The sequence below is a fragment of the Haliotis rufescens genome, unplaced genomic scaffold (genome assembly GCF_023055435.1).
Source record: "Haliotis rufescens isolate VD_foot unplaced genomic scaffold, xgHalRufe1.0.p SCAF_1, whole genome shotgun sequence".
In the NCBI taxonomy this organism is placed as follows: domain Eukaryota; kingdom Metazoa; phylum Mollusca; class Gastropoda; order Lepetellida; family Haliotidae; genus Haliotis; species Haliotis rufescens.
Genome location: NW_025963779.1, coordinates 23120529 through 23133476, shown reverse-complemented (window position 1 = coordinate 23133476; position 12948 = coordinate 23120529). Strand labels below are relative to the sequence as shown.

Sequence of the window (12948 nt, the reverse complement as noted above, 5' to 3'; positions counted from 1 at the left end):
CGCCTTCGCCAGGTGCATACTGTTCTGAAAGGCTCTAGGTGTGGAGCATATTGCAATAAGATTACTTGGATACGAAGATATAGCTGGCGTCAATCAACATGCACAATCAACAAATAGTGCACATTGAAATACGACTTGACTCCCTTTACTGCCCATTATATGACGACATCTCTTTCATGAACGTGAATAGTTTAAAATAAATATCGACTCCAGTCTCCTACGAAGAAGACACAAATGTGGAATTTCAACCTCTCCAAATTGCGTCAGATGATGAAGGTCGGTTTAAGGATACGATGTACCCTGGCTGTGGCGGGAATTGTAAGTAAATATATGTATCAATATTTCATTGACATACATGTAGCTGTATGAACGAGTTGTTACCTCATCATGACAAGGGGGCACGGGTGGCCAAGTCGTCTAAGGCGCCGCGATTCGCTGTGCAGAGTTGCGTCCCTTGGGAACGCTAGAAACCTACGATTGTGGGTTCGAATCCCGGTTCGCCCCGATTATGTTTCTAGGTTTGTCAGCACCATACCCGTGCTCGTGGGTTTCACCGAAGTGGTAAACGTCTGAGACCTGCATCACTTCGGGCTTTCCTCCCACATTAAGCTGACACGCCGTGATAACTGGAATACTGTTAAAAGCGGCGTTAAACCCAACTCACCCACTCACTCATCATGACAAAGCCTGGATTGCGCACACACGTACTGCGTTTGTCATTCAACTATTTTATTGTGAGTTAACATACAATCTCAGTTTCATAATCAATGTTGGGCATATTTTTCAGTCTAAATCTACGTTTATTTGGGGAAAAAGCAAGAACGGAAGTTCGAGTATTGAATGTTTTCATATATTACCGTATGTTTTGTATCGTAACCACCATGCTAAAACACCTCACACTGTTTTGATTGCTGAAGCGAACACCGTAACGTTTGGATACAGCATTAAACATTCCTCGGTATTTTGTTGTCCCATACTAAAAAGCCGCCTCCGTGGTCCAGTGGACAGGAGCGTCTGCCCGGAGAGCGGAACTTCAGTGGTTCGATTCCTCATACCAAACTACGTTAACTTGTTGTTTACATGCCTGGCGCTAGGCATTATGGGAATACAGTACACTGTGTCTGAGTGGCGTATTCGTTTTAAACTGCCCCGACTAGTACTGCCTCACAACCCGTGAAGATCCGGGATGGACAAGGTCTTCAGCAACCAATCCTTGTCGTAAAAGGCGACTGTCCTTATCGTAAGAGGCGACTAACGGTATCGGGTGGTCAGGCTCGCTGACTTGGTTGATGCTTGTCATCGTATCCCAATTGCGTAGATCGATGCTCATAATTTCAATCGCTGGATTGTCGCTATATAAGTGAAGTAATGTTGAACGTTCAACCCCATTTCACCTCACCTCCCATACTAAAAATGAAATGGTTGATAACCAGACCACATGGGAGTGTGTCTGCGTTCGTGTGTGTGTGTGTGTGTGTGTGTGTCTGAAAGCGTCTCAGAAGGGTCGCAGAAAATACATTTCGGATGAAGAAACAATTCCGTTGAAACTATTTCACTTAAATCGAAGAGCTTGCGTTTTTGAAAAAGTGAAAAGGGAAGCCACGGATAAGGCCTGTGGGTAATCGTAAAAGTATCCTTTCAAGATCCCGTTGCTCACGCTGCCAGCCTCTGTTATGACCTCGACATCGACCTCTGAGTCCACCAGTACCATAACAACCCCTTCGACGACGGAACCCCCAGACATCTCCGGCGCGGTGATGGTGACCTTGCACGAGGACACCCGTCTGGAGACGGACCTTGGTGCTGTCACCTGCTATGACAAATCTTTGGGTTCTGCACCAGACTCCAGGTGTCTGACGTGCAACATCCTCTCTGTCAGTCCTGGCTTCCGGGGATTTGCCATGTGGAAAAGACATGGGAATCAAGGTAAACTCGTGTTCATTTTACACTTCGCGTAATTACTTAGCTCAGTTGCTTTTTACTCGGCTACCCCACTCCTCTAGTGGTGGGTCTAGGCGGTGTTGTAATAGACGAGATCGTCCTCGTAGTGCACGTAGTCATACAAATAGTTATCGCGCATGTAGTATCAGACGTTTGTATTTTTTACGCCACACTCATCACTTTTCCATCAGAATGTCAGAAATAGTACTATTAGCTGGAGAAGTCGAAACAGGCTTTGTAGTAGGAGTATTGGACGTGGACAGTGGCAAAGCAGTGCAAGTAGTTGTTATAGTAGAAGCAGTGCTTGTTGGTGGTAAAGTTGAGGTTGGTGATGGTAGATTTTATAATAGAAGTATTGCTTGTAGAGGAAGGTGCTGGTAGTATTTATCGTTGAAGCAGTGCCAGTAGTGTGTGTGTGTGTGTGTGTGTGTGTGTCTCTCTCTCTGTGTGTGTGTCTGTGTGTGTGTGTGTCTGTGTGTGTGTGTGTGTGTGTGTGTGTGTGTGTGTGTGTGTGTGTGTGTGTGTGTGTGTGTGTGTGTGTGTGTGTGTGTGTGTGTGTGTGTGTGATAATGTCTCTCGTGAATGATATTTGTAACTGATTCGGGCTTTATACGATGAGAGAAGCTTACGAAACCTTCAAACCCCGTCTTTTTCAGATTTCCACCTGTACTATGTCCCGTACCTTCCCAACACTGGCCTCAGTCACACCTCAACGTCATCGTACAGCGTCATGGTCATCTGCAACGGCCAGAATCAGGTCAGCGGGACGTGGACGACGAGAGTAGACGTTTTACAAAACCAGCCGCCAGTTTTTACAGTCTACCCAACAGGTATACATATCTCTAGATTTTCTTTGACAGATCGCGATTTCACCTAAAACCATATGCATAGTTTATGAAATTATTACCTCACTATAGCTCTGCCTTGCTGGTTCAGCTCGCTGTATTGAAGGATTCAGTTTAAGCTATGGTATATTGTCGTATCCTTTAATAAAACCGCTCTTTCTCTTCATGTATTTGCGTTGATTAAGTTAATGGCTGACATATCATAACCATTGCATGGAGTATTGTAAGCATGTTTTTAAGAAATCAGATATTGCCATCTAGGGGAAACTTGGCCAACTAACGTATTCTAACTTGCATGCAGAATTCATGTACAGCTGTTGTGGAACGATTGCACTGTGAATGAACTATGAATGCATTCTGAATGCACTACGAATGCATGATATGCATGTTAAGGTAATGATGAGGACCTAAACATACTGTACACCCATAGATAACGTCATCTGTTGCTACTTCTTTCAGATGCAATTACTTTAGAAGCCAATAGCACTGCAGCTCACACTACTGTATACACAGCCACTGCCACAGATGCTGAAAATGACACACTGACTTACTCCATGGAAGTGCTCCCCAACACAGGCATATTTGTTATAAGAGGTAAGACGCAATTCCACGGCTTATATGTCTTTGACTCTAGCGTCCTTGAAACATACGTATCATACATACGTATTATATATGTTTCATAAAATTTACTTCAGCAAGATATAGAAGTTATGACTACCAATTTCCATATGTCGTTACCGAAAACAATAGCCTCATATAATAGCCTGGGTTTGGTGATCATGTGTTTATTTTGTCGAGGATAATGGCAACCAATAGCTGCATATGCCCTGATGGCAAGTTCACGACTTTGACGTGTCAGTTTAAACATGTTTTCTAGGGATGAAATGAAGCACCGATGCAACAAAGCAGTAGTGCAATCGCGATATTTGATACGGTACACGTCAGGCGTTAATGCAGTTTCGATATGCAGCATATTAACAAATGAGTGAAGGTGGGTTTATGCCGATTTTAGCAATATCACAGAAATGGGCTTTACCCTTTGTACCCATTAGGGGGATCGACCCGGGGCCTTCGGCGTGACGAGTGAACGCTTTACCCACAAGACTACCCCCACAACCTCCATACCAACAAGTATGCCTGTAGAAAGTGTTCATATAAAACCTTTGTGGCTGTGAACGGGTCTGTAGATAATAGCATGCCTACATTACCAGTCAAGCAGGACATAATGATCTGTAAATAAATGTTTTTCATTACACTACTCTCAGATTCATATAGGATTTATAATATATTAGTCAATATTTAGTCACATGTCTACTACACTCTGGTGTCCCCCGCCGTGATATTGCTGGAATATTGCTAAAAGCGGCGTAAAACCATACTCACTCACTCACTACTACACATTAAACGTCGTCTGTTCTTTACCAACATGGTCATATGTCAATGGGGGAACTTATCTTTGTTTCAGCCAACGATGGGACAATATCACCATCACGTGACCTGACGACTGCGAACATTTCCTTTGTTGTCGTTCATGTTCTGGTGAGGGACGTTCGAAGTACCGTAGGACCATTCATCTTGAACGTAACACTGACCAGTACGTAAACTACGTTCACCCTTTTGAACTAGGCCGTAACGCTGACCAGTACGTTAACCCAATGTATTATCGCGAGCAATGTCCACACTCCAATAGTGCATATTTTCACGCTGACTCTCTTCGGGATTCAGACCCTTTACACGAGGAACTTCTTTAATTTTTGAAAAATTATTTAAACATTATTTGGCTTTAGGGTCTTGCGATACTGGTTTCTTCCTCTGCCGGCATGAATCCCTCAAAAGAAAACCTTCATTTTCTATGGTGTCCGGCTCCGTCGTTATCGACTGATCGCTGTGTCCACGGGGAAGGAAATTCGTGACCGAACTCACGTTATTCCGGAACAAGCCGAATAGCGACTGTATCTTGGGTATATTTTAAAATGCAAGACATATGTAAGATCATAGAAGATTTAGTCCTGAGGGATTCTTTTACCGAAGAACTTGAAGTCATACGCCCATTCTGATTGATTTGTCGCATCTTCGCACATGACATTTATCGACTGGGGGACGAGTCTTCTTGCAGATTACGGAAAGGGGCGATTGGTGACTGAGTGTCCATTTAGGAGATAAACTTACAAGTTACGTCAACATCTCTATTGCAGATCTCAATTCAAAACCTACTTGTTCAAATTTTCCTACAAGTCTCAATATTCGAGAAGACGCTCCACCGGGTCAACCTATTATGACCTTGACCTGCACTGACCCTGATTCACACGACACCCTAGTGACAGAAATGACGATAAATCCTCCGTCTGAAGCCTTGAAGTTTGAGTTGGATTCCAACGGTGAGCAGAATATTACTATATAACACATACAAAGAAGTATCACTAAAAGTACCATTTTCCTTTTCAAAATAGAATCAAAACGTATAAAAAATCAGTAACTCACTTAAGCCAGTTCCCTTGCCCCCGTGATGACCTTGCGTAGACTGAGTACCCAGCATCCCATTGCCAGTCGTATGAAGCGGCTAAATTGGGAACCAATGGGGATTCCGGGATAGATTTGGCACCTAGAACCTATGCTGGTCCTAAGAGGCGATTTAATGGATAGGGTGGTCAGACTCGGTGACTTGTTTTTATGTCAAAGTACCCTGACGGCGTCTTGTTCGTAATATCAATCACTGGAACGTCTGGCCCAGAATCGATTATCAACAGGCCGCCGTCATTAGACGGAATATTGCCGATTGCGGTGTTAAACAACAAAGACACAAACACCCATCCCTCACTCTTCTCTCTTCACACTTCACCTTGCCATGATTGTTCAGGGATGAACCTTAGCCTGGCACACGCGCCACCTGGAACTCATCTTCTCGACGCCGAGTCCATCGCTTCCTACAGGATATGTTTTCGAGTGACCGATGGCTTCCTGGACCTGAGCGACCTCTGTGTCACCCTCACTGTCACCAACGTCAACGAAAACCCCAGTTGTGCCAGCAGCGCCTACTCCTGCGTGCTGTACGAGGTCAAGGTGAGGCATCACCACGACTAATGACTTCAACAACAATCCACAACAAACTAATACAAAATTATGGATGACCCATTGGAAAGAAGAAATAAACAATTTTTACTTTAATCTGATGGTTCAGTTCACGTCAAATCTTTGGACACTTTGTAAACATTAGTGCATTGTCAAAATAAATTAGATCATCCATTTTTCATAACGACACAGAATATTTTCTATGTACAATCTCTTCTTTCGATCGGGAAACGGAACTTTTTCTTAGAAAAGATAGCTTAGGGTAACATATAGAATATTCGCAAGGTGTTATGTTAAATGTCGCTCGTCAGTTAAAATTATATGTTTCTCGCCAAGGCTAGGATAAATAACATGAATTCACTCGGGGCAGATAATCCGTTATTTCTCATAAATCGAAGGTTAATAAAGAATTCACAGAAATATTATAGGACATTAAGTTGAAAATAATTAATGTTTTATCAACAGAACCCATCTGTTTATACACATCTTTTATTTCAGAGTAGTCTCACTTCGAATTATTGTAATCTTGGCAACGTCAGATTCGAGGACCCTGAAAACGACGTCATATCAAGAATATCCCTTCTGCCATCCACATACAGCAGTTACTTCTCTTGGGAATCAGATAGGTCAACGTTAACGTTAAGTGGACATTACGACATCGACGATACGACAAAGTCAACCTCATTGACCCTTGAACTTCTTGGTGAAGACTTTGCTGGTGGCTCGTCAACATGCACGGTGGCTGTGACGGTGTTAGATACCAACGACAACACCCCCGAGAGCGTCGGCACCTACATCTACAGTGTGACTGCCGGCATCACGCAGGTGCCTAGCGTACTAGGTACTATCACCGCCGTTGATAAAGACCTCACGTCGCCTAATAACGTGGTGACCTTGAAAGTTAAGGGTATGGCGCCCCCTGAAGGAAACAATTACATTCTCTTCCATAACGGTGACATTATATACTATCGATATGCAGATGTATTTATTGTGGGACAAACAATATTATTAACAGTTGAAGCAAAAGACGGTGGTGTGCCTGCGAAATCTACCGATGTTTTTATATATATTAGCGTTAATGCCGCGCCTTCACTTACAACACAAACAACGGATACAACAACCCCGACAACGACTACGACACGCGTAACATCTTCTCCAGGCGCTGGTCAGAGTCTGCTGTCTAGTGAGGCGGGGATTACGGTGTTTGCTGCAGCCGTTGCTGTTGCCGTCCTTACTGTCATGCTTGGGGCCTTCTTCCTTGTCCGATACATCTGCACCAGCTCAATACCAGGCCACACATCAACGGGGTATTCACCGAACATAAATAACTTGTGAGTAGTTGGTTTAATTGATTATTGTTACGTTATCGTGTATATATAATGTGTATGGTATAATGAGAACGTCTTGATCATTTGTTTGTATGCATCCCCTGTGAACAGAGAGGGAACCACGGAGTGCATATATCAAGGATACACACTTCATGTTTCAGCGGCAATTCAAGGGTGAGCCCTTACAACAGTGAACACCAACAACCAAGGTAACTGAATCCACTTAATCTACCCTATTTATTTCACTCTTTTATTTTATTATACTGATTTTATAATGAATTATGTCTAATCTTGAAGTCATTTGTGCCTTGATTTGCCGAATGTGCAATAGACCAAATTCGTCACAACACAAGTGTATGTAACGTTTCTACTGGCTTCGCCCTGTCCGTGTGCAAAACCATGCGGATGCGAATCCACAGCAATGAGTTGGACGGTTGGCGTCTTCTAAGGCGCCGCAATACGTTGTCCAGAGTTGCGTTCCTTTGGCGTGCCAGGGTTATATGATCTTGGGTTCGACTCTCAACTTGTGTTTCTTGGTTTGTCATCCTCTTGATCATGCTCGTTGGCTTCACGAAGCTCCTCCCACATCGAACAGAAACTAGGGTCTCATGATCTTGGGTTCGACTCTCAACTTATGTTTCTTGGTTTGTCATCATCATACTCATGCTCGTTGGCTTCACGAAGCTCCTCCCACATCGAAGAGAAACTCAGTTACTCGTATACATGAAGCCATCATTTCTGTCATTGATCTGTGTCAGCTACAGTTGCAAGTTAGTTACTTTTCAGTCTATTTTGTGCACTACAACGAATTCGAATCTACATGTTATAGACATTCATTTACAGGCACCATCAGTCCCATCAACGTAACCTAAACTACGACAGCAGCTACAAAACTGACAGTATTCATTGGCATTCGGGTACGTAATGTTCATGCCTGTGTTCGCGTGCTCGTGTAAGTAGGAATACATTCGACCATTCACAACGTAGGTCATTGTTTGCATTTTAGTAGAAGTGTTAAGAATAAAATATGTGTCTCCAGGCAGATTTGACTTATACGACGCAATGGAATACATATCACAAACTATTTGCGTTTGAAATGATAAGTAAAGTAACTATGATACTGGATTTGCAGATGCCAACCAGCGTAGACCATACTAGCAGCGTCGGAATGCCTTACTTACAGACCTCTGAACCTGAGAACGTCATACCAGAAGGCTCGCTTCAGATAACATGATGTTGTATATGCAGCTCAAACGACGTCACACTGAAAGAACACGCAATATTCGACGGCTTGGCAAACACGAAACATGACGCCAGGCTAAAATAGAACACTCAAAGACGGCAGGCAAACAGGCAAAACACTGGACAGGTTATATCTTGCAGTTAACGCCAGAACGCCAGAAGAGTTACGGTTAGTACGGAGGACACAATGAAGTCATGAGGCAGGGATCCGACGAGGAAGGGTACACAATATGGACATGGGCGTCAGCTGTTCTGTGTAGATTATTCATTCAATACACAGGACAACAGAACTAAAAAAATCTTTAGGAGAACGCGTTAATATCCAAGGAATATACCAGCTTAACGTCGTATACATAAACATATCGAGCAAGCTCTTTCTACGAAGATTTCGAAGAGCTTCGTACCACTATTGCTCAAATTTGTTTCATCAGGGTTACATCATTCAAGGCTAGACCAGAGCTTTCAAAAAGGTTTATGGTAGACATGCGAAAGCCATTTCCAAATTTGAAGCATCAGTATCCAAAATGATGTACATATGTTCCCATGTTTTTCTTCAGGTGAACAATTGCCTTTCCTTTGCATGTGTTTGTGACGGTTTTACCGGTGGAGCAGGATACGCTCATCTTTTCGGTAAAACCTAGTATCTTCAAAGTGAATCGTAAACACATGTTCATGATATAGTCGGAATCGTAAACACATGTTCATGAAATAGTCGGAATCGTAAACACATGTTCATGAAATAGTCGGAATCGTAAACACATTTTCATGATATAGTCGGAATCGTAAACACATGTTCATGATATAGTCGGAATCGTAAACACATGTTCATGATATAGTCGGAATCGTACAATGGACAATCCCTGTGGTAATGATTAAGGGTTTTGTGGCTTTCATAAAGGTACAAATGACAGAAAAAGATCACACGTTAGAACCACATATGATCCCAGAAATATGATAACAGGAAACCACTTGACGTCAAGGGAGTGGTGATATAAATGATAAAAGACTTTCTTGTCCTTTTCGTCCGACACTTGAAGTAAGATTGATAGCTTCTATCCCGTGACACGTGAAATGACAAAAGACTCTCATAAAGGACAGGAAAAAACGCAAATCAATAGTTGTGATATATAGCACCATGATCTTAAGGATCTATGAAACTACCACAGACGTTTATTAGAAAATACAATTATTTTTCACCGTGTAAAAGTGGCAATAAATGTAATATATAATGTTTACAGTGTTGCTTTATACAAATATAATAAAACTGACGCAGAAATTGGTTTATTTAGAGTACCTGTTCACATCTGGCAATAGTTTTCCTTTCAGCAAAGATGACATTTACAGGACGGATTACTTTTTCATTTTATCACATCTCCCGCATGTCCCGGATGAAGCACATGTTGCTTTGTGGATGCACCTGTGCTCATTGCAGAGTGCACATTGCACATTGCAAATTTTCTTTCGAAAAGACATTTCTTCTTTCATGTAGGTCATGATATTAAGTGAATTGATTGTATGTCATATTTCTTATATATGGCTTGTTACATATAGCATCACAGGTGACAGTCAGTACTGGCCATTTTTCTGAAAGGATATAACAAACTCTTCTTCGCCAGGCCACTGAGTGTGAGGTAGTGAGGGAGCGAGTGAGTTGGGTGTAACGCCAGTTGCAACAATATCCCCGTGTAACACGTCATGTCAGCTTAATGTGGAGGATGGACGGTGGAGTACCTTAGTGCCCAATTCGTTAGCTCATCAGGCCTAAGGTCCGGGTTCGCTTCCCAAAATGTGTGAGTTCATTTCTGGTGTCCCGACGTGATATGGTCGGTTTGTTGCTAAGTTCGGCGTAAAGCCATGCTCACTTCGTCTGTTACTAATGTAAAGCCCAAAGTGATGCAAATCGTCACAAATTACATCAGTGAAACCCACGAGCATGGTTATGGCGTTTACAAGCCACTGATCGCAATCAGAGCGAAACCGAGACAGTCACACACGTGGATCATAAGGCCAATCGTATTGTGATCTTGACCTTCCCACCACGATGAGACATGCTCAGCCACTGACCAGTAGTGCCTTATGTCGATGACACGTTTCCATACATCGTTTTCCAATACCGAGCCAACCCTATTAATTGTGACCTTGACCTTGACCTTTTTTAACGACGGTTTACATCTGTAGGTCAGATCATGCTCATCCGTATCTTGAATACATCTCCTGTTCTCTAGTTTTACTGGGACAGAAATATTAATCATTTACAAGCCAAGGTGTGTTGAGTTATTTTTTTTCATCCTGCCTGGTGCTCGGCATTCAGGGCATAAAACAAGGATCGTCGGCGAAAGTAAAATATGTCTGAGTATGGTATCCATCCAACCCAACCCAACCCAACCCGATTTTCACACGTCTACTTACCGACATGGACCTCACCAGTTTCACGTTTATGAGCAAAGCTAGCCCGATCTTCCCGAGGCAAGGAAGTTAACGGACTATCAAAGTCAACTTAACTTACAGTCGGTTAACTCAGAGAGAAGAGGTTGCACTGAAAAAACTACTATTTTCCCCTCAGTTCTTTTCCGGTACCAACAAACCATTTTACTCAAGCACGCTTACATAGATGGTCATATTCTTGATTATCACATTTTAGGAGTCAACCATATCCCTATTCATAAATGTATAATGTTTGATACTAATAACTATTTAATTATTAATTGAACATAATTATCCGAATCGCCGTGGCAGAGAGTTACATTAATTTCCCTTGGATGTTTCCAAAGCCGCTCCAACACATGTTTATATCAATATGGCGGACGTTTCCACAGCCGCTCCAACACATGTTTATATCAATATGGCGGACGTTTCCACAGCCGCTCCAACACATGTTTATATCAATATGGCGGACGTTTCCACAGCCGCTCCAACACATGTTTATATCAATATGGCGGACGTTTCCACAGCCGCTCCAACACATGTTTATATCAATATGGCGGACGTTTCCACAGCCGCTCCAACACATGTTTATATCAATATGGCGGACGTTTCCGAGCGAAAACGTGTATAACGAACAACGGATATAACGAACTGATTTCTCTGGTCCCTTGTAGTTCGTTATATCCGTGTTCTACTGTAATTCCAAAAGAAGTTCCTGGATTGGCTATCTTACTTTAACTAACAGCTGAGTTAATAAAAACGCCGATGAAGACGATAGACGTATGATTCAAATAATTATGATCATAACTATCGCATGATGTGCTTGTAATAATTGTCATACGTTATCAATATCACAAGCAAAATGCCTTACGTGACAATTTGGCATTCGCAATCTCCGAAGTAAAGTGTAAAGTGGGTAAATCGCCGAGGTTCGGAAATTTAAACTTACCTCCGTTATCTGCCCGCTTAACCAATAACAGAGAAAGTATATTTTCAACTATGCCATATATCCTGAACTACCCTCTACCTTCGCCAACCTCCCGGACATTCCATTCATTGCAAGCTAGCGCATTCTGTTCCCTTGAGTACAACTGCATGGCTATCCTAATGAAAAACACACCAATAGTCTGGATATACTGTGTCTTGTATGAAATGTGAATAGGGGCATGCTGAACTTCTATTAATACAATTATCATCAGAGTGAGTGAGTGAGAGAGTGAGTGAGTGAGTGAGTATGGTTTTACGCCGCTTTTAGCAATATTCCAGCAATATCACGGCGGGGGACACCAGAAATGGGCTTCACACATTGTACACACGTCGGGAATCGAACCCGGGTCTTCGGCGTGACGAGCGAACGCTTTAACCACTAGGCTACCCGACCGCCCCAATTATCATCAGAACATATTCCTAATGGTTTTAAGACTACGGGGCGGTCGGGTAGCCCAGTGGGTAAGCATTCGCTCGTCACGCCGAAGACCCGGGTTCCATTCCCGACGTGTGTACAATGTGTGAAGCCCATTTCTGGTGTCCCCCGCCGTGATATTGCTGGAATATTGCTAATAGCGGCGTAAAACCATACTCACTCACTTATAAGACTACAGTATAAAATCATTTCACCTGATCAAGGAGTAATCATATTCTCTGAAACGTTGTGTTCCTCAAAATAAAGTTGACATCCATAAATTTCTTACGCTTCTGTGTGTCACTTCTAAATGACATTCGAAGACTTATATAATATAATATAAAGCAGTTATTTCATTTTTGTTTAAATAAGTAAACAGTTGTAACATACTGCACAATACCAGCAAGTGGGTTCTACTTCCAATGTCAACAACCAATATCAAACCGCATTAATCCTACCGACAGGCAGCTTTCATAAACATTATTTATATCGCTCATCACACTGAGTGTGACAGATACCTATTTGTTTGCTTCAGAGTGACGTATGGGGACCCTCTATGTAAACACTCCGATAAGTCTCAGAATGTCGCTTTACATTCAAATACTTTTACAAATCCCAACTGTCGTAAACATGTGTGTTTGTATTGCTCCGCAGGGGAGAATGGACATAAACTGTCTGTACGCATTGGCCACTGAAG

The 12948-nt window shown here is 42.5% G+C and overlaps 1 protein-coding gene across 1 annotated transcript; it reads left to right on the top strand.

The window, feature by feature from the left end:
• Positions 1–9198, top strand: LOC124131719 (protocadherin Fat 3-like). Its single transcript, XM_046495187.2, has 11 exons — positions 1–318; positions 1644–1926; positions 2598–2771; positions 3246–3380; positions 4252–4380; positions 4982–5164; positions 5644–5846; positions 6354–7186; positions 7345–7392; positions 8027–8100; positions 8316–9198. Exons 1-11 carry the CDS (start codon positions 235–237, stop codon positions 8339–8341), a joined length of 2172 nt encoding a protein of 723 aa, XP_046351143.2. The 5' UTR covers positions 1–234; the 3' UTR covers positions 8342–9198.
• The last annotated feature ends 3750 nt before the right edge of the window (positions 9199–12948 follow it).

Coding starts and splice junctions, on each gene's coding strand:
- LOC124131719 (XM_046495187.2), top strand. CDS start 235: ATGTGGAATTTCAACCTCTCCAAATTGCGTCAGATGATGAAGGTCGGT. Junction 5,165..5,643: donor GTTTGAGTTGGATTCCAACG/GTGAGCAGAATA, acceptor ATGATTGTTCAG/GGATGAACCTTAGCCTGGCA. Junction 7,393..8,026: donor AGTGAACACCAACAACCAAG/GTAACTGAATCC, acceptor ATTCATTTACAG/GCACCATCAGTCCCATCAAC.